This window comes from Impatiens glandulifera, chromosome 1, assembly GCF_907164915.1.
Source record: "Impatiens glandulifera chromosome 1, dImpGla2.1, whole genome shotgun sequence".
In the NCBI taxonomy this organism is placed as follows: Eukaryota; Viridiplantae; Streptophyta; class Magnoliopsida; order Ericales; family Balsaminaceae; genus Impatiens; species Impatiens glandulifera.
In genome coordinates, this window is record NC_061862.1 from 147,617,386 (window position 1) to 147,639,976 (window position 22,591).

At 31.6% G+C, this 22,591-nt stretch overlaps 1 protein-coding gene across 1 annotated transcript; it reads right to left on the bottom strand.

Moving 5' to 3' along the window:
* Positions 1-7,285: 7,285 nt before the first annotated feature.
* LOC124910073 (putative receptor-like protein kinase At3g47110) lies at positions 7,286-10,387 on the bottom strand. The gene is made up of 2 exons (XM_047450698.1): positions 7,729-10,387; positions 7,286-7,649 (listed from the first exon to the last, which is right to left on the bottom strand). Exons 1-2 carry the CDS (start codon positions 10,385-10,387, stop codon positions 7,309-7,311), a joined length of 3,000 nt encoding a protein of 999 aa, XP_047306654.1. The 3' UTR covers positions 7,286-7,308.
* Positions 10,388-22,591: the final 12,204 nt, after the last annotated feature.

A 22,591-nucleotide genomic window follows, 5' to 3' on the forward strand; every position in this document is an offset into this window, starting at 1 on the left:
AAAACAAACTCAAAAACAGATTAACAAAATCAAAGACCCATACTTAACCAACAATCTCTACAAGATTAGCCAAGTGAAACAATGTTAAGAAAGTTAAATGGCCTCACATGCAAAATTGCATTTTTCGCAGGCGACAGATGGCAAACGAAAAATGCATCTGTCGTAGGCGAAAAGGCATATATCGCAGGCGAAAATGCATATATCGTAGACGAATAATGCATTTTCGTCTGCGACAGATGCATATTCGCCTGTGACAGATGCATATTCCACCGTAAAACCATTCAGTCACCCCTATTAGGGAAATAGGGGGTATAAATTTATATTTGGTATAGTTTATACTATACCAATAGTGTAGTACCCTTTTGTACCACCAACCAAACGTACCCAATACAATTGAGAAAAAAAAATTGTTACTATTTCTAACAATAAAAATTATTTTTCAAACATTATTGTATTATTATTGAAATTATTGATTGAGATAAGTAAATGATTTAACATGGTATACTTATTTTTAACTTATAAAAAGAAAGAAGAATTTTATTTTATTTTTAAGAAAAGGGATAAAAGCCATTTTTATTAAAGAAGTTATTTTTTTTTTGATAGAGTGTTAAAACTGAGTATAATTTTTTTTTTTTTTTTTTTTTAAGAAAAGACAAGTTTATCAAAAAAAAAAATTAAGTGGGTTATATGAATAAATAAATCATAGACGATATTATTGAATAAGACTTTTCAAGAAGGAGAAGGAGAAGGAGAAGAAGAAGGAGAAGGAGAAGGAGAAGGAGAATGATTTATCTAAAGCTTCAAAAAAAACTTCAGGCATGTTTTGTACCAAGTCTTGGACTAGAAAACTTGTTACTACAAAGAATTTAGACCCGTATTAATTTCGGGACACTTTCAAAATATTTATATACAATATTTATAAACATACGCAGAAAAAGAAATATACAAAATTTGCACAGACAATAACTACTCCTGAAAAGAGCTAGAACAATACATTATAAAGAAATTGACTTCTAATTTTTTAGAATACACAGAAATTTTGAGACTTGAGTGTCTAGTTACCGTGATTGGATCCGATGCTCCATTTTTACTTTTTATTTTTGTAATTGAAGTGTATTTTCTATTATAGCTTGAGTTTTTTTTAAATAATTTATGACAAAATATTGTCATATACAATACTATTATTACTTTTATATAGATTTTAACTATTTTTCTGTGTTCTTCAGACAAAAAAATAAGGTAATAAAATTTATTTTAACTTCTTACAACATATTAATTTTTTTACTAATGAAATGGTTGAGCCATAGATTCTCTTTTCACAAGTAGTAATGATGTTACATTACCACAAATAAAAAATAATTATTGACATGCATATAGAGAGAAATAAAAAATGATTGGTTAAAATATTATTTATTGACAATGAAGAAGCAATTAGGGATTAATAAAATTAAATGTTGAGGATAATTTAATGTTTAGCAAACACATTACGCGAGATTGCGAGATTCTTGAACCGATGATTTTGACTCATAAGATGACATTTATCGAGGGTCGTCAAATTTTTGACACATCACTTATCGCAAATGGTGGTATGCATCGAGAGATCTTGACGGATGATATATGTATTAAAATAATGTATTATTGTTAGCCGCTGCAGAATGTGTTACGTAGAAAAGAATACAACACATCACTTATTTTTTTATTAAAAAGATGTGCCTACGATTTGGAACCTACTTTAAAATATGATTGACATTGAGTGAGTGATGTCTGAATCAATTGTCGGTTGTTAGAATATTTAGATAGAAACCGCAAACTCTATTGGATAGAGTTATTGGATCTCAATCTAGATTATTTTTAGGTGGATCATTTAACTCGAAAAGAAGACTTCAATAATCGCAGCCAACTAATGTGTTCATTCTTACAACAATATTATTATTACGATATAAGAGATCTTTTATAGAAAATAATTTAAAACAGTGAATATATTGATTTTTCTTAAGAATTTTTGAACTCTTCAACACTAGATTCTATGTTTATATTCTCATTATTGTTTCTAAATTGTTAATTTTTATGTGTTTGAGTGTGTTTGGTGACACTTTATACTCTTGTATTTTTATAATGGTTTTTTGTCATTATACTTAAATGACTATCCTATTACATAAAATAAATAAAAGATGTTACGAATAATTTAAAAAAAAAAACAAAACAAATAAGACGGAACTTATATTCCTTATAATAGTATTGAGTGAGCTGTCTTCTAATTATTTTATGAAGGTGGCTGTCAATAATTGAAAATAAACAGACCATTTAATTTCGTTTATTCGCTATCAATCGGTCAAAACAGGCGCACGTAGCATTAATTTTCTTCTACAATTCGATCATCTCCAATGGTCCACTCGGCCCTAGTAGTAGGTGCTTTCTTAATATCACTACTTTACTATTTATTATTTTTGTTCTGTATATTAATTAGTACATAAAAATGACTTGCCCATATTATTGAGTTTAAAAAGACTTGCCCATATTATCGGTCCCGCAATTGACTGGAAAAAAGAGTGGAAAAGAAAAGAATAAAACATTCATGAAATAAAGTCATTCACAAATCTAACAACACCAAAATCATTGAAATCATATCACAAAATTACCCTAAATGAGCTATCAAACATTTATTTTTTATTAAAATTGGTCCAGAAAACTATCAAATATTCTTACTAATTTTAAAAAAAAATATTATTCTTTTTCTTATCTATCTAACCATGGCCGGACTAGTTTATCTATTGATAATCATTAATCATAAAATGAGAAAAGTGGACATGGTTGATTTCAAATGGACCGGGCGGACTTAGCATTAGCCATCCTGAAGAGGCCGGTTGAATCATTATTCAAATTCAATATTATTTTGTAATATATTATATAATATTATAATTTGAAATTACTCACTTAGAGCTTGTTTGATCTTTCCTTTTAGATTTTGCAAAAACTTTTTTTTATCACATAGTATTATTTAATTTATTAATTAAAAATACAAAAATATCCTTACTTTGATTTGATTAAATTAAAATTTTAAATATAAAAAGATGTTTGGGTAATTTTTCTAATAAAATTTCAAAAATTAACCTATTATTTTATTATATAACTATTTTTTTCAAAAAAACTCCAAGAAATATCAAAATACTAAAGATCAAACAAGCTTAATAGATGCTTTAGTCTTCAATTTAGATGCACTTAGAGCTCATAGATGATTTTTTATAGATAAATCTTTAATTTAGAGTTTATATAGGGATTTTTTTTAATAATTCTTTACTTATTTAAAAATATTATTGGGCAGTCATTTTAAGAAGGTGTGTTTGTTTGCTAAATTTGTGTAATGGGTTTGAAAATATAATGATAAAATTATTATTATTATTTTTAAATAGAGTCCATTTTAGTATTTTAGTATTTTGATTAATGTAATTTATGAAAATTAATAAAATAATATTTGATTATGGTTGATTTAAAAATAAAAAACTATAACTCACCTAGAGCTCATTTGATATTTGGTATTTTAGATTTTTTTTTAGTTGTTTTAAATATTTCATTTTATCACATTGTTATTATTTTAATTATTAATTACTCAATTTTTTAAATAAAATATTTATATTTTATTTATTTAAATTTAAATTTTAAATATAAAAAATATTTTAATTATTTATTTTATACAAATCTCAAATATCTTTTTTTTATTAAATAATATATCTTGACAATCTCAACGGTTGTTCTACTCCTACCGATAACTTCAGCAACCTCATAAGTCATGTCGTTTTAGTAAAGTCCGCATCTTGATCTTTCACATTATCTTCTCCTCTAAAATGACAATCTCAATGGTTGTTCTGCTCCTACCGATAACTTCAGCATCCCCTTAAGCCATGTCGTTTTAGTAGAGCCCGCATATTGATCTGCCAAATTATCTTCTCCTCCAAAATGACAATCTAAACGGATGTTCTGCTCCTACTAATAATTTCAGTGGCCCCCATAAACCCTGTTGTTTCAGTAGAGCCTGCATCTTGATCTGCCACATTATCTTCTCCTCCAAAATGACAATCTTGATTTTTACTAATGTCATCTCAATTAAAAGAACAAACGATCGAATAACATGGCTATGATACCAGTTTGTTGCAACGGAATGCGTGAGATGACGTAAGCAATAAAGAATGGCACATATTTTAACGTGATTCACCAAGATAAAATTTGGCTACGTTCACCAGAAAGAGAGAATCTTATTAGGAGATCAGAACAGAGATTACATCAGTACAGACTAGGGTTATGACACGAGTTTATAAAACACTCGGTCCCCTAAAATCCTAACAGATATAGAACTGATACTGAAAACAATGCTCTTAAGACAAAGATTTCAGCTTTCTAAAGTGCACGACTACACTTTTAAATAAGCTTCAACTAGGTCAACACTAATATTTTGGCAAATAATCTCCAAAATATTATCACAATACTTTCCTAGTTATATTACCATAATAAAATATCACATTTCCTTTTGTATTAATCTTATTTCCTTAAATGAAGATTACACACCAAAAATATATACTTTCCTTTTGTTCAATATTCTCTTTCCTTGTATCATCAATTCAAGACATCTTAACAGACACGATATCGACTCTAATAGTTAGGTATGTCATTCATCTACAAAGTTTGGTTAGAAGGTTACGATTTCTAGTTTACCCTGTTGGCTAATAGTTAGAATTTATGGTGTACCCTATTATATAAATGCTCTACTTTGTTGTTGTGTTCATTCATCATTAAAATGGAAAGAAGGAAAGGAATAAGAATAAGGAATAAAAGAATTTGTGAGAGGATGTTTAAGGGAGGCAATTGAAAAGGAAAATAAAAATGAAATTGATAGGATTGCTGAAAAAATTATTAAAAAAAACATGAATGCAGCAAAGTTAATGATCAAATTGCTGATAAAAATTCTGAAGAAACTGTAGCAAGAAAATATGGGAAAATGAAGGAATGTGGAAGAGTGGGTATAATGAAAGAGCAACTCTCTTTGAGCATAAAATCAAATCACAAAGCTACTGATGCATGCAAAGAAAGGAAAAATTGTGCTCAACAAAGAAAAAATACAACAAACAACCGTTCAATTGAATATACATTATCTTCAAGATTGAAACCTACTAAAGAAGAAAGAATACGAAAAGTTATTAAATTGGTCAGTGGAAACAATGAGCGAGTTAATGAAGTCCCAAAATCAAAGACTTATACTATCAGGAGCAATTCCAATTAGAAGGTAAATGAAACCTGGAAAAAGAATACAGAAAAAAAAAGTAGATAATCATGCATACAAATGTTAAATCTACTTGGGTGAGTTTAAAATAAAAGTCAAGATTCTCAACTATCCTTTTGAATTTAAATTGCCCAATGAAGTGTAGGAGAAATGCGTCAAAGAATGAGAAAATATAGTTGTTGGGAAGTACATAAGAAAGAACCGTGTATCTTTCTCAGTCACCAATGAATCACTAATGAAACAATGGGAGCAAAAGGGACTATAGAAAGTTTATGCAAACATTAATGATCTCTATTTTCTACAATTCAAAAAGGGAATAAACTTGAATGATATTCTGAAAATTGAGCATATTTATATTGGATTAAACTGTATGAATTTGGAGAGATGGTCTAAAGAATTGAGTTTTCTAAGAAAGCCAAATGAAAATCCCAAATATGGTTCAAACTTAGGAACATCCCACCCAGCACACATATATAATGCAGAAGCTTTAAGTCACTTTGCTAGTCTATTGGGGAAATTATTATATATGGACTCAATTATAGAAGGAGGAGAACATCTTACTTTTGTTAGAATAAGCATTGAAGTGCATCATTAAAGTACACCGCCAAAGAACATGACAGTTGTTGATAGGAAGGGAAAACTCATAGTCATGGAAATCTCATATGAATGGAGGTCAAAGAGGTGTATTTTCTGCTATATTTTCCAACATGTTAGTACTAATTATGCAAAAACAATTGAAGAAGAGCATAAAATCCTGAAAGCACTGGAAGCGATAAAACAGGAAGATGAAATGGAATAATTAATAATGAAAGAGCATATTGTGAAAGTCAATGATAGTGATAAAAAAGACAAAAATGAGGAAAATGTAGAGGAAGAAAGCAATGAAATTGAAGAAATAGAGGATTCGGAAGAAGTTCAATCTAAAGACAAAGAAGAGGAAAAAACAAAAGAAGAAAGAAATAAATAAATTAAATAATAATGGAGAAAAGTGAGGAGAAAACTAAGGTTGTTGATCCTCAAACTTACAAAACTGAAGTATAGAAAAGCATTAATAAAAGTCTTATAATTCTGAAAAAGATTTTTTTTATCAGATCAGTACAAGTTCATACAGAGGTAGGTTATGGAAGAAAGCAACATGGCCTACAAGGCGAATATGAAAATAATAATAAAGATTGAGAACATTAATTGTAATATTTGGTTGTATTGTTATTTTATTGCTACCGTTCAGAAATTCTAAGGTCGTTTGTTTGTATCTTGTAATTAAAGCTAAGATTTTTTTAGATATTATTTTTGGCCCTTCCACTTTTTAGAATTCTTAATAAAAGGGTGTTAAACTATTTTCTAAATAAAAGTTTCATTCATTTAATGTGACCTACGCAATATGAAAGTCTCAAATTTTTCATATGGAGCATGGAGGTCTCCTAACTTCAATCTTCTCGTACATTATTTTTTATTTTTATAATCTCTTTATTAATTTCAATTATAACAATTTTTTAATATAATAACTCATTGTTTAGTGATTAATTTTTCAACAATGTTTGTGGTTTATTAAATACACTTACTAAATAGAAATCTTAAACTTATTTAGTTTATATTTTCATCTTTGTATGTAACAAAATATCATTTAGTTAATGGTCCTTCCATGTTTTTTCATAGTATGTGAGACTGTTTCATTTTACTTTACACCACTCAAATTTAAGTTGATATTTTGTTTTATTTTGTTCAATATTCTAATTAGTTTAACCGAAATTCATATTTTAAATTGTATCTAATCCCTATAATACTATAGATGTGTGTGATTTTCTTCCACTTTCAATTTTGACGTTCTTAATTATTATATTGGATCTATTATTCTACTTTACACTCGTATCGATCAACTCCTCAGATTTACATTATCAACATATTTTGATATGCTTTTCTTATAATTAGGCAAAATAAATTTTCACTCAAGAGTTCATTTAAGATGTAATTTATTATTTACATAATGAAAATACAATTACCAAAACAAAATTAAAGTTAAGAGTGAACCCTTCCTTTTACTTGAACATGGCCTTTTTGATTTGTTCCAATTCCCTAACAACATCGGTCATGCACATCCTATTTTGGGGTAGTTCTTCCGAGCAAGCCAACCCAATCTTTACCATTGTGATCAAACAATTGTCCCTTTGATCAATAACAATGTCACATTTTAAAATTGTCGGATCCATTACAATCTCAATTGCGTTTCCTGCCAAAGATTGACTAGCAAATATACGAATGTTAAGACCATCCACAAACATTAAATCGGTAGGCCTCTTTCCCGTTAACATCTCTAGCAACAAAACTCCATAACTATAAACATCTCCTTTCATCGACATTTCACTTCCAAGACCGTACTCTAATGAAGATGATGAAATACATTAGACCAACAAAAAAATAAAATAAAACAGGATTTATTATGCTATAGGCTAACATACCTGGTGCTGCATATCCGACTGTGCCCAGCACTCCCATCGAACTACTGTGATGGGAAATACCCATTTCTGGATGATAAAGTCTGGCCAGTCCGAAATCTCCAACATGTGCAACCATTTGTTGGTCAAGAAGAATGTTACTTGGCTTCAGATCACAATGAATAACCGTGGGTTCGCACTGATTATGAAGATAATCAAGTGCAGAAGCCACATCAATCGCAACTCTTAAACGCTGGAGTAGATTGAACTCAGGTTTACTAGTGTCTTCAGATGGATGCAGCCATTTCTCCAGATTCCCATTCATCATGAGTTCGTAAACTAGAGCTTTAAATTCGTTGCCTTGAAAATCAATGCTTGAGCAACATGTTACGATCTTGACGAGATTCCGGTGTCTAATGTTCTTTAACGCCTTACATTCTGCAATGAAGCTCCTTGTCGCACCTGGGTTTACAAGGTTAAGTACTTTGATCGCAACATCTCCGATCTGATCAAGAACTCCTTTGTAGACGAAGCCGAAACCGCCAGCACCAATCAAATTGCTGGAAGAGAACCCATCCGTTGCATTGAGGAGCTCGCCGTAGGATATTTGCACGAAAGACTCCTTGGGAAGCAATTCTAAAGAGGTGGATTCCTTTTTCCTTTTCCGCAAGTAAAATACCAAGCTTGAAATTAGGAATAGTATTCCTAGTATTGAAGCACCCACGATTGCATATATGCGTTTGGATGAAAAGAAGAAGTTACAATTCAGTTTATTGACCGGACATCTTGGAAGTTGTAGAGAAGGTATTCCGCCGCATAACTTATCGTTCCCATACACGGATACTGAAGTTGAGTTTGCAAAAGCCCCGTGTAAAGGCACTTCTCCATTGAAATCATTGAAGGACAAGTTAAGGTTGATCAAGGAAAGTTTCTCCAAGAAAGTTGGTATTTGTCCCGATAGATTATTGCTCGACAGATCAAGAAATTGAAGTCCTCTCATGAATTCCATCGAGTTGGGAATAGATCCTTGGAGCATGTTTCCTTGCAGGAGTAGGAATTCGAGGCTCGTGCAACTGCTTATACTACCAGGAATCTCGCCGGACAAGTCATTATTGTTTGATATGTCTAAGGCCACCAAACTTTTGAGTTCTCCGATCTCTGAAGGAAGTGGGCCGGACAGATTATTGTCAGATAAGTCGAGAAAAATTGATAGAGATGAGATTTGGAAAAGCTCTTTGGGAATGGTTCCACTCAAGTTGTTTTGCTCAAGATCCAGTGATAGTAATCTTTTGCAGTTGCCAAAACTGGAAGGTATGGTCCCCTCTAGGTTATTGTTACTGAAATCGAGCTCATTCACCAAAGTAAGATTCCCAATTGAATCTGGAATAGTACCCGAAAGCTGATTTCGTCCGAGATAAAATCTCTGCAACTTTTGAAGTTTACCTATAGTACTAGGTATCGGCCCAGTGAATCTGTTATTTGATAAGTCTAACAAAGACAAGTTAACAAGGTTTCCAATGGTGGTTGGAGGAATCCTACCTTGCAGTTGGTTTGAAGAAAGGGCGAAGAAATGTATATTTGATGATATATTCCCTACAAAATCCGGAAGCACTCCTCCAAACTGGTTGCCATTTGCGCTCAATACTTCCAAACTGCTACAATTAGTTATTAGCGACTCGAGGAAATGCATTCCGTCAAGATCTCCACTCCCTAAATTGTTATATTGTAAAGTAAGATTCACAAGATTCACTAGTTTGCTGAAATCAACTGTAAATTTCCCACTGAATTCGTTATCGGAAAAAGTTAGCACCCCGGCTTTGGTAAGATTCCCTATTGAATTTGGAAGTTGTCCTGTAAAGTTGTTAAAATCGAGTTGAAGGGTTTCCAAATGCGGGAACATGTTGCCAAAGTAGGGCGGAAGACTCCCTTGAAGATTATTAGATCGTAAAGATAAAAAATTCAAGTTGGAGAGGTTATACAATGATGAAGGGATCATACCAGAGATCTGATTAAGGCTTAATCCAAGTTGTACGAGGTTCATTAATTGCCCCAAGTTATTTGGAATAGTTCCACCAAGGAGATTATCTCCAACATGCAATACTTCAAGAGAAGTGATATTGCCCAGAGATTTTGGAATTGCTCCAGTTAATTTGTTTTCGTATACGAAGATCCTCTTAAGCATCGACAAGGAGCTTAATTCTTCTGGGATGGTTCCCACCAGATTATTGTACCCAATAGATAGATCGATGAGGTTAGAGCAGCGCGACAGGCTGGCAGGAATCCTTCCCTGGAAACTGTTCTTTTGGAGCACAAATATTTTCAGCCTGTACAAGCCACCTATTTCATTTGGTATTTCCCCGTGGAAAGTATTGTTGTATAGCACCAGTCGTCTAAGAAAGGTGAGATTTCCTACATGAGGAGACAAGGTGCCCGACAAACCCAAAGAGTTTAGATTGAGGAGAGTGACCCTCTTGTGCCTTTTACCGCAGAACACACCTTCCCAATTGCAGAAATGAGAAGACTCATTCCATGAACTCAAAGCTCCCCCACCAAAAGGGTCCAGGATCTTGGACTTCATAGCCAATAGTGAAACATGATCAGTTTCGTTATTACTAAGAGCATCAGTAGTAATGATTATTATGAGGAGTGCCAATTGTTGTAGCACCAACCAGAAACTGATCATGTTTGAAATTGTATTAGTTAGAGTATGCATCAGCAGACTATGATGATAATAAATACTAAAAGCATTTCAACTTTTACACGAAACAAAGTAAGAATATGGGTAGACTTTTGACTTTTGACTAATTGGAAATTTGGAATAACAAGAGAAACTACATGTGTTGACTTTGACAGAGAAAATTTGAAGGCAGTGCATAAGGTAAGGTTGATCAATTTAGACATACACGACGTTTTCTTGTGTACTATTCAAATGGATTGGTTAAGCTGAAACTTTCTGACAATGAATAATGTTAAGAAAATTGATCAACTCAAACTTTGATCATTCATATGCAGGGCAACTCCTTGTCTATTCATGTTTCAAATAATTTCAAAGTTTGAGTGCAATCTTCTTTCTATTATCTAAAACAAAAAATTACTATTCTTCTAGAAACAGTTTTCAAATTCACCATCTTCTTCACTTTTCTATTGATATTGTATTATTATTATTACGAAGAAATAAATCTATATTTTTATAAAATTTTAAAATAAATAAATATATTAATAATATTATATATTTATTTATTTTTATTAGTATTTTGTGCGAAATCAAAGAAAAATTATAAATATTATCCCACTCTATTCTTGTTTCACTCCATGTAAAACTAGAAAAATATGTCATTTTGAATCTAAAACGCAAACAGATGTTTATCCACTTAAAGTGTACTCATTTTTTTTATTGAGCTTCATCCTTTAGTTTAGGAATTTTAATGAATTGAAAGTTACAAAAAGAGAGTTAAGAAAGTGGAACTCAAATTTTAAACCGATAAGTATAACTAAATTAAACTGAACCAACATATTAATCAAACCGAATGACCATGATTTATGAAACTGTTGTACCAAACTCAATAGTTGATTCATTAGTCTAGTGGCGGTCAAACCGTCAAATCAAATCGGTGTCTTTTGATTCCTTAGGTATAATCTCGTCTATTTGGTGAATGAATAAACTGATTGAATGGTCTATAACATTCTTCTAACTGATTATTAAATCAAATTAGATTGTTTGAATTTTTTCAAATCAATTTTAAGTGTACAACTACAAACCGACCAAACCAAAAAAAATAAACTTATATTTTTAAAAGTTTTTATTGTTAATAAATTTCTAAATGATCTACTTTTATTTTCAAAATACAATATTACTTTATTTAATTCTTTGTTACCTTATTTTAATTAGATAATTTAGCAATTCAAAAATTATCTTTTAAAAAAAAAGTGACAATTTCTTATGAATTTATAAAAAAATTTGAAGGAACTCGGACCAATTAAGTCTTGAACATTAAATTAATGGTAACATGGACTTTTTAAGTGCTCAACTTTTGTTAATAATATCTAGGTAAATCTTACATTTTTTTTTTAAATTACTTAGTTGTGTAAAGAAGAAATGTTTTCGATTCAAATGTTATTAAAACCTCTTTTTAAGTCTATGGATTTTTTGGTATTCAAATACTTATTTTAATTTGTTTGGTTTAATTTAGGCCTAGATTTAATGAAAATATTATTATATATGGATATACCTTTTTATAATGTCTAGAAATTCATTTATTCCCGGAGAGCTTGATAAAAAACTTTATTATGAAATTCCTTGATTTGCATGTTAAAATTTTATTATTTAAAAGATTTATAAGAAAATGTATTTTTGATATTTTAAAAATAATTTTTATGATATATTTAATTAATCTTTTCTATTTTTCTTTTTATGATTAAAAGAAATCTTTATTTTAAATTAATTTAAAATAATTAATTTAAAATAATTATTTATTTATTAAAAAGTCTCTAATTAATTTTTTAATTTAAAATCAACAAAATATGTGTATACATGTATCAACGTAATTTTATCAGAAATTTTACTGAGTTCGATGTTTGGTGATACTCATAAAAGAGTTTTCGCACTATATATACCGTACTTGTTAAAAACAGTCTCTACTTCATAAATTTTGACTATTTTTTGAAAAACTAGTTTTTTACGTTTTATTTAACCAAATATTGTTTAAGTTCTTGACATATATTAATTTTTCTTAAATTTAAAATTATAAAATAATATTTAAATTCTAGTACATATGATTGATGTCGAGAATTGTTGAGAATTATACCGTAAGTTAGAGAACACTCTGAAACTCTTTATGAAGCTTTATAATGATCCATAAATGAACCTTAGAGACTTAAAAAAAAAAAAAAATTAAAACGGTGGATTTTGTTAAAGTTGGATTTGAGATTTATGTTTCTCATCATTACCTTTATCTTGGCCATGCCAAATTTCAGAAAAAATGTCATTAATGACGTTTGTCTGTTATTGCTGATCAACTTCATCCATTTAGGCCATAATTGGACCTATGATTGTAGGTGAAATTATCATCAGATTATAGTGATCATTTAAGCTTTTAAATTAGCCAATTTGGTTGAGTATCGACGAAGTTCAATCTTTAAAAAATCAAAGATTACGGTCGATGTTCATCTAGTTCGTTACGAAGAAGAAGACAAACTCGAGTTGAAACGTCGTCGTTTCGGGCCAAAATGCGAACGCACGTCTGGGCGCAACATTTTGTCAGTGGTTCGTTAGTGCTCGAGCATTTTGTTCGCGTCTGGGCTAACGTCGTTGGGCTATGCGTTAACTAATCATGTGCTACGCAGAAGCGCTTGGCTTTCGTTGTAGCGGGCGACGCATTCCTCTAATGTCTGTTGGATGATGTCTGAGCGCTGATTTGATGCAACTGTTTTTCTTATTTTCGATTGCACTATATCACGACCTTTTTACGGCCTTACAACTTGTTTGAAATTGATTTTTCTTTATTCCGTTGACTTTATTTATAACTTACAAAATATTTAAATATACACAAATATTTATTTTGTTTGTTTATTTTGTTTTTATTTTTTATTTTTGGGACTTTATAAATAATAAATTTGAGATTTAAATGGATACAACATTTATCTTAATTTATTTAATTTATTTGACCCTTTTAAAATTAGTTTGAGATAAAATGAATTTATCTCAAATTATTTTATTTTATTTATTTTACCTTTATTTTAATTAATTATGATTAATTAATATAATAATTAATTCAATTAATTATCTAAATTTTGTTTAGCCTTGATTTTGATTTTATTTATTTAAAATAATTATTTTGATATTTATAAATGGTGGATTTACCCTTCTAATTAATTCATGTATCATTATATTATCTAAGAAATTAAGGTAGCTAAATTACAAGTTACATGACACCCCAATAATATATATTTGATAGTTGAGCTTCAAGGACATACTTTTTTTTTCTTTCCTTTTCTTTTTCTCATTTTAAAAAATTAGCATAAACCCTACATCTATAACTATATATACTGGTTTACTTTACTTTACATTCCAGACTTTATATCCAAAACATTAATTACTCCATTCTTATAATTTAGAAAAGGATTTATTGATACCATTGAAAAATTGTGAATGTTAATTAATACTGCTTTTGAGTATGGGATAACTATCTCAACTCAAATTTTAGTTTTCATTCACTTCAAGTGAATTAACATTTAATTTATTTTATTATTTAAAAAATATAGTACTAATTACGCTACGATTTTTTCCAATAAACATCAAATTTCATTCCCACAACAATATAATCTAAATTGTTCATAAAAACAAAATAGTAATGACAAACCATCAAAATTACTATTATAGTCTTGTTTAGAATGCGCAAAACCTAACCAAGACTGTTGTTGTGTATTGCAACATTTCAAATTTCGATAAAAAAAAATCAAATTTATGCTTGTTTGAAATAAAAGGTAGAGAAAAAAATCAATAACCTTAATTTAAATAATAATTGAAATTGCCATTATGTGTATGAACTAAGTACAAAATAATCAATGATAACACTCCAGTTATGAGTTGTGTTATGGGCCAAAATTGTTATTAAAATTAGTCCAATATTAGATGTTGATTGGAGATGATAATTATATTCTAAAAAAATTATGATAAGATTATTCTTTTATATATTATATATATATATATATATAATTTAACATATTAAAAAATTCTATTACAAAAAAAAAATACTCCAAATAAAAAGTAGATATTTTTAAAAAATATTATTAAAGTGTTTAGAAATTGCCCATTAAATAAATTAGGAACAATTATAATATTTATATTTTTCTATTGAAAAAAAATATTCTTTTAATCTAATATATTATTATGAAGAAATAAATCTATATATTTATAAAATTAAGAAAATCAAATATATTAATAATATTATATATTTATTTCATTTTTTTTAACAAAATTCATCTAATTAAAAGTACATATCTATTTCATTCTAAGTATTTTTTTTTCATAAAATTGATTGAACTATCACAACCATCCTTGATCAATCAGACTTGTGTATTTAGGTGTACTAATCGACCGAACTAAAAGAAAGAAAAAAAACATAATCTTTTTAAGTTTTGTTTATTATTTTTAATAAATTTACAAATGACCTACTTTTATTTTTGAAAAACACAATATTATTTATCTGTCCTTTGCACCTCTATATATATATATGTTTATTTGTTACTGTATTTTAATTAGATAATTAATCAGCAACTCAAAAATTAACTTTTAAGAAAATGTTGGACAATTTCTTACAATTTTATAAAAAAAAAATGAAGGAACTCAGGACTATTAGAATCTTGAACTTAATTAATTATAATTTTTTTTCTTTTATTATCACATTATTAAGAAAATGCTTGTATGTATTGAGATTCCTTATTCTAAAAACATGACGACTAGATCAAAATAAGAATTATTAAAGAGATATATACATACGAGTAGATGAAGGATTTGATTGAATGAATAATAATAATGGGTTGTAATAAAACATCTTAGAAATATTTTCCAGAATCTTATTTTCTTGACAAAATTAAACTTTATTGATCAAATGAATTTGCCAACTTCAACAGCATTATTTAGATCAATGAAGCACTGTCCCCAACTTGAATTGACATACAAAGGAAGCTGAACATTTGAAGTCTTTCTAGTCTAATTAGCCAATGAATGATCTAAGACTAATAATAATTATCCAGGCAGTTTTGTTTTGACAGGTTTGATTGAAGAATCAGCAGCTATTCCTCATCTTGTGGTTCAAGTTGACATGAAATACTCTGTTTCTCGACCAATCGTATGAAATCTTTCTCATCCACCATTAACATGAAATATTTGTGCTATATGGTTAAAAATTGTGACTGCAGTTGTGCTTGCTAGGAGTTATATATTTACCCTCACTAAATTATCGGAATCAGTCTCTAATGAAATATTTCGCTATGGTATGAAAAGCTAGGTCTTTTGCAATCATGGGAATATCATCATACATACTAGTAGTTTTATCAAGACATGATTTATTATTACAGTCTTACAGATTTTAAGGAAGGAACCGTTCAATCTACAAATGTACCGGCTTTTGTGGGCAGGCATTGGTCTTGCTGATGGTGGGTGTGTTAGGATTTGTATCTCCCAAGTTCGATATGCTTGAAAACAATTTTTTAAAAACATAAAAAAGAAGAACACAAGAACACACAGATTTATAGTGGTTCACTCAAATTGAGCTACATCCACTTCAGCCACCACCAGATTTCATAATGAAAAAGAAGAATGAATACAGAGTTTTTTCCTTACACTTTATCTCTCTAAAATTCTGTCTTAACAATGTAAACTCTTAATAATCACATATTTATAAGGTAAACATTCAGGTAATAAACCTAAATAACTTTGGTCAGTCCCAAGCCCAAAATCAAAAAGAAAACCCAATAAACTCTAATTAACAATGTAGAGTTTATTATAAGTGTATGCTTCATAACTCAACAATCTCCCACTTGGAGACTAACTTCATCATCTCTCGATCGGTAGTGGGTTTCCATTCGGTGTCTTAACGAAGAAGACCAACTGAAGTTGCACACAACTTCAATTTCTCATTTGTCACAGCTTTCGTCAACATATCAGCTGGATTCTCACTCCAGGGAATCTTCTCAAAAGCTAATACTCCATCTTCTAAAGCTGACCGGATGAAATAATAACGGACTTGTATATGCTTCGTCCTGTCATGATAAACAGGATTCTTTGCCAAATGAATGGCACTCTGACTATCGCATCACAACACACTTCCCTCGTAGTCTTGACCCAATTCTCACAAAAAGGGTTGTAACCACATCATTTCCTTAGCAGCTTTTGTCACAGCAACATACTCTACCTCACAACTAGAAAGAGCAACAATCTTCTGCAATTTTGAAACCCAACTGATTACAGTACCTCCTAGAGTATAAATATACCCTGTTGTGCTCTTCCTACTATCAACATCACCACCATTGTCAGCATCAACATATCCTTCCAAACCCATATTAGACTTTCGAAAACACAAAGCGAGACCCGTACTTCCTCTTAAGTATCGTAGTATCCACTTTACTGTTTCTCAATTGTGTCTACCTGGATTGCTCATGAATCTGCTAACAACTCCCACTGCATGTTCTATGTCTGGTCTTGTGCAAACCATCGCATACATAATACAACTAATGACAGAGGCATACGGAACAGTTGCCATGTAATTTTTCTCCTCCTCTGTTGAAGGCGACTGATCTTTAGATAGTCTGAAGTGACTAGCTAAGGGGGTAGTAACTGGTTTTGCATCATACAAGTTGAACCTGATAAGAAATTTCTTCACATATTTTTCTTGTGAAATCTTGAAAACTTCTTCATCCCTAAAAATTCTAATCCCAGGGATTTGTTTAGCAGCACCCAAATCCTTCATTGCAAACATTTCAGACAACTCTTTCTTGAGCTTGTTAATCTCATACAAGCTTGCTCTAACAATCAACATGTCGTCAACGTAGAGAAGAAGAATAATGTACGATTTATCAAACCTCTTGATATAGCAGCAATGATCAGCTTCACACCTTAAAAAATTGTTACTTTTCATGAAGCTATCGAACTTTTTGTACCATTGCCTTGGAGACTGTTTCAAACCATACAGACTCTTCTGAAGCTTACACACAAGCTCATCTTTTCCTTTGATTTCAAATCCTTCTAGTTGTCGCATATAAATCTCTTCATCTAAATCACCATGAAGAAAAAAAGTTTTGACATACATTTGTTGAAGATGAAGATCTTCTTTCACAACCAAACTCAAAATAGTTCTGATTGTCATCAATTTAACTACTAGAGAGAAAATTTCATTGTAGTCAATACCTTCTTTCTGTTGAAATCCTTTCACAACCAACCTTCCCTTGTACCTCATGGTTTTATCATGTTCTTCTTTAATCCTGAAGATCCATTTGTTGTGAAGTGCTTTCTTTCCCTTTGGCAGCTCAGTGAGCTCCCAAGTCTGATTCAACGTCAAAGAGTCCATTTCATCTTTCATCGCAGACTCCCACTTAACTGATTCATCAGATTTTATTGCTTCCTCAAAGCATTCAGGTTCACCTCTATCTGTCAACAAGATATAGTTTAGAGATGGAGACCACCTCTTAACTGGTTTTCGATTCCTTGACGATCTTCTCAACTGTATAACCGGTGTTTGCTGATTTACCTCTAGGGCCACATTTGTTGAGTTATGGAGTCTACACTTATAATAAACTCTACTTTTTTAATTAGAGTTTATTGGGTTTTCTTTTTGGTTTTGAGCTTGGGCCTGACCAAAGTTATTTAGGTTTATTACCTGAATGTTTACCCTATAAATATGTAATTATTAAGGGTTTACATTGTCAAGACAGAATTCTAGAGAGATAAAGTGTGAGGTAAAAACTTTGTATTCCTTCTTCTTCTTCATAGTGAAATCTGGTGGTGGCTGAAGTGGATGTAGCTCAATTTGAGTGAACCACTATAAATCTGTGTGTTCTTGTGTTCTTCTTTCTTGCATTTTTATAGATTGTTTCAAGCTTGTCGGATTCGGGAGATACAAATCCTAACAACTAGTATCAGAGCAGCTAGGCTAGATCTTAGCATTGGAAATGATGGCAAGTGAGAATAGTATAGGACATGGGATTAGAAGATTTGATGGAACAAATATGCCTTCTAGAGAATGCAGATTAAAGATTATCTTTATGGAAAGAAGCTTCATGTTCCTTTGAGTGAGAACCAGAGAAGATGGATGAAGCTAAATGGAAACTCTTTGATAGACAGGTTTTGGGAGTTGTCCGATTGACGCTAGCCAAGACGGTTACTCACAATGTAGCAAAGGAGAAGACCACCATGGGTCTGATGATAGCTCTTTCTGATATGTATGTGAAACCATCTACTAACAACAAGGTACACTTAATGAAAAGACTCTTTTACTTAAGAATGGTTGATGGTACTTCTGTCACTACTCATTTGAATGAATTCAATACAATTGTGAATCAATTGCTATCTGTTGAGATTGATTTTGGGGATGAAGTTAATGCCCTGATTTTGTTAGCATCTCTACCAAATAGTTGGGAACCTATGAGGGCAACAATTAGTAATTTAGTTGGAAATGCTAAACTGAAATTTGTTGAAGTTAGAGATCGTATTCTTGCTGAAGAGGTTCGTAAAATTGATTCTGGTGAAACATTCAAAGGTTCTGCTCTGAATGTGGAAAACAGGGGAAGAGGTAATAATAGAAATTTCAACCGAGGTAAGGGCATATCTATGTCAAGGAGCAGGAGGAGTCAGTCCAAGTCTGGGCAGACATTTAAGTGCTGGAATTGTGGTAAACAGGGTCATTTAAAGAGGAACTACAAAGCACCGAAGAAAATGGTGATGATAAAAATGATGCAGCCAATGTTTTTATAGAATCTGTCAATGAGCGTTACTTCTGTCTGTTGATAGCCCGATAGATTCATGAGTTTTGGACTCAGGAGCGTCTTTCCACACCATTGCCCACAAAGAATTAATGAATAATTATGTGGCTGGAAATTGTGGGAAAGTTTATCTCGCAAATGGTGAGCCACTAGATATTGTTGGCATGGGAGACATCAAATTGAAGATGGCAAATGGTTCTGTTTGGAAGATTAATAAGGTGAGACACATTCCAGGTTTAATGTGCAATTTTATCTCTATTACACAACTTGATGAAGAATGTCACAATTTCAGTTGTGGAAATGGTGCGTGGAAGGTGACTAAAGGAGCAATTGTTGTTGCTCGAGGTCACAAAACCGGAACGTTATACACGACTTCAACTTTTAAAGAAACAGTTGTTGCTGTAGTTGATGACTCGAAGAACAGTGAGTTGTGGCATTGCAGGTTGGGCCATATGAGTGAAAAAGGGATGAAAATTCTTTTGAAGAATTGACAGATTCCAGAAGTGAAGTCTGTTGAATATCAGTTATGTGAAAACTGCATTCTTGGAAAACAGAAACGGGTGAGTTTCTTAAAGATTGGGAAGGATCTCAAGAAAAAAGCCTAGAGTTGGTACACACTAATGTGTGAGGACCTACACTTGCTTCTTCTATTAGAGGATCAAAATATTACGTGACGTTTATAGATGATTCAACAAGAAAGGTATGGGTATATTTTATGAAGCACAAGTCTGAAGTATTTGTTATTTTCAAGAAATGGAAGGCTTTGGTTGAAAATGAAACAAATCAGAAAATTAAGTGCTTGAAATCCGAAAATGGAGGTGAATATATCAATTCAGATTTCAAAGAGTATTGTGCTGTGAATGGATCAATATGGTGAAGATTGTTCCTCGAACGCCTCAAGAGAATGGAATAGCTGAACGAATGAATCGAACAATGAACAAGCGTGCTAGAAGCATGAGATTGCATTCAGGGCTGCCTAAAACCTTCTGGGCAGAAACTATTAATACTGCTGCCTATTTGATAAATAGGGGACCCTCTGTTCCTCTTGAATTCAGAATTCCTGAAGAAGCTTGGAGCAATAAAAAAGTAAACCTTTCTTATTTGAAAGTGTTTGGTTGTTTATCATATGTTCATATTAATGAATGTGATAGAAGCAAGCTTGATCCAAAGTCTAATAAATGTTTTTTCATTGGTTATGGTGATATCGAGAGTGGTTATCGTTTCTGGGATAATCAAAATTGGAAGATCATTCGTAGCAAAAATGTTATCTTCAATGAACAGGTTCTCTACAAATATTGTGTTGGGAAGACATCAGATGGTGATTCCAAGTTGGAAGAGACTGGTACAATCGATTTGAGAGAATTTTCAGCTGAATATATACCGGTTGTCGAAGAAGAACAATGTGTTGTTGAAGATGAAATCGTTGAGAACGTGGCCCCAGAGGTAAATCAGCATACACCGGTTATACAGTTGAGAAGATCATCAAGGAATTGAAAACCAGTTGAGAGGTGGTCTCCATCTCTGAACTATATCTTGTTGACAGATAGAGGTGAACCTGAATGTTATGAGGAAGCAATACAATCTGATGAATCGATTAAGTGGGAGTCTGCTATGAAAGATGAGATGGATTCTTTGATGTTGAATTAAACTTGGGAGCTCACTAAGCTACCAAAGGGAAAGAAAGCACTTCACAACAAATAGATCTTCAAGATTAAAGAAGAACATGATAAAACCATGAGGTACAAGGCAAGATTGGTTGTGAAAGGATTTCAACAGAAAGAAGGTATTGACTACAATGAGGTCTTCTCTCCAGTAGTTAAATTGATAATAATTAGAACTATTTTGAGTTTGGTTGTGAAAGAAGACCTTCATCTTCAACAAATGGATGTCAAAACTGCTTTTCTTCATGGTGATTTAGATGAAGAGATTTATATGCGACAACCAGCATGATTTGAAATCAAAGGAAAAGATGAGCTTGTGTGTAAGCTTCAGAAGAGTCTGTATGGTTTGAAACAGGCTCCAAGGCAATGGTACAAGAAGGTCAATAGCTTCATGAAAAGTAACAAGTTTTTGAGGTGTGAAGCTGATCATTGCTGCTATATCAAGAGGTTTGATAAATCGTACATTATTCTTCTTCTCTACGTTGATGACATGTTGATTGTTGGAGCAAGCTTGTATGAGATTAACAAACTCAATAAAGAGTTGTCTGAAAAGTTTGCAATGAAGGATTTGGGTGCTTCTAAACAAATCCTTGGGATGAGAATTTTCAGGGATGAAGAAGTTCTCAGCTTTCACAAGAAGATTATGTGAAGAAAGTTCTTAGCAAGTTCAATTTGTATGATGCAAAACCAGTTACTACCCCCTTAGCTAGTCACTGCAGACTATCTAATGATCAGTCACATTCAATAGAGGAGGAGAAAAATTACATGGAAACTGTTCCGTATGCCTCTTCCATTGGTTGTATTATGTATGCGATTGTTTGCACAAGACCAGACATAACACATGCAGTAGGAGTTGTTAGCAGATTCATGAGCAATCCGGGTAGACAAAATTGGGAAGTAGTAAAATGGATACTACGATACTTAAGAGGAAGTATGGGTCTCGCTTTGTGTTTTCGAAAGTCTAATATGGGTTTGGAAGGATATGTTGATGCTGACAATGGTGGTGATGTTAATAGTAGAAAGAGCACAACAGGGTATATTTATACTCTGGGAGGTACTGTAATCAGTTGGGTTTCAAAATTGCAGAAGATTGTTGCTCTTTCTAGTTGTGAGGCAGAGTATGTTGCTGTGACAGAAGCTGCTAAGGAAATGATGTGGTTACAACCCTTTTTGCGAGAATTGGGTCAAGACTACGAGGGAAGTGTGTTGCGATGCGACAGTCAGAGTGCCATTCATTTGACAAAGAATCCTGTTTATCATGGCAGGACGAAGAATATACAGGTTCGTTATCATTTCATCCGGTCAGCTTTAGAAGATGGAGTATTAGCTCTTGAGAAGATTCTCGGGAGTGAGAATCCAACTGATATATTGACGAAAGCTGTGACAAATGAGAAACTGAAGTTGTGTGCAACTTCAGGTTGTCTTATTCGTTAAGACACCGAATGGAAAGCCACTACCGATCGAGAGATGATGAAGTTAGTCTCCAAGTAGGAGATTGTTGAGTTATGGAGTCTACACTTATAATAAACTCTACTTTGTTAATCAGAGTTTATTGGGTTTTCTTTTTTTGGTTTTGGGCTTGGGCCTGACCAAAGTTATTTAGGTTTATTACCTGAATGTTTACCCTATAAATATGTAATTATTAAGAGTTTACATTGTCAAGACAGAATTCTAGAGAGATAAAGTGTTAGGCAAAAACTCTGTATTCCTTCATCTTCTTCATAGTGAAATCTGGTGGTGACTAAAGT

Excerpts from the sequence above, each read along its gene's own strand:
- LOC124910073 (XM_047450698.1), bottom strand. The coding sequence starts at position 10,387 with ATGATCAGTTTCTGGTTGGTGCTACAACAATTGGCACTCCTCATAATA. Across the intron at positions 7,650-7,728 it reads AGTCGGATATGCAGCACCAG|AGTACGGTCTTGGAAGTGAA; the intron begins GTATGTTAGCCT and ends CATCTTCATTAG.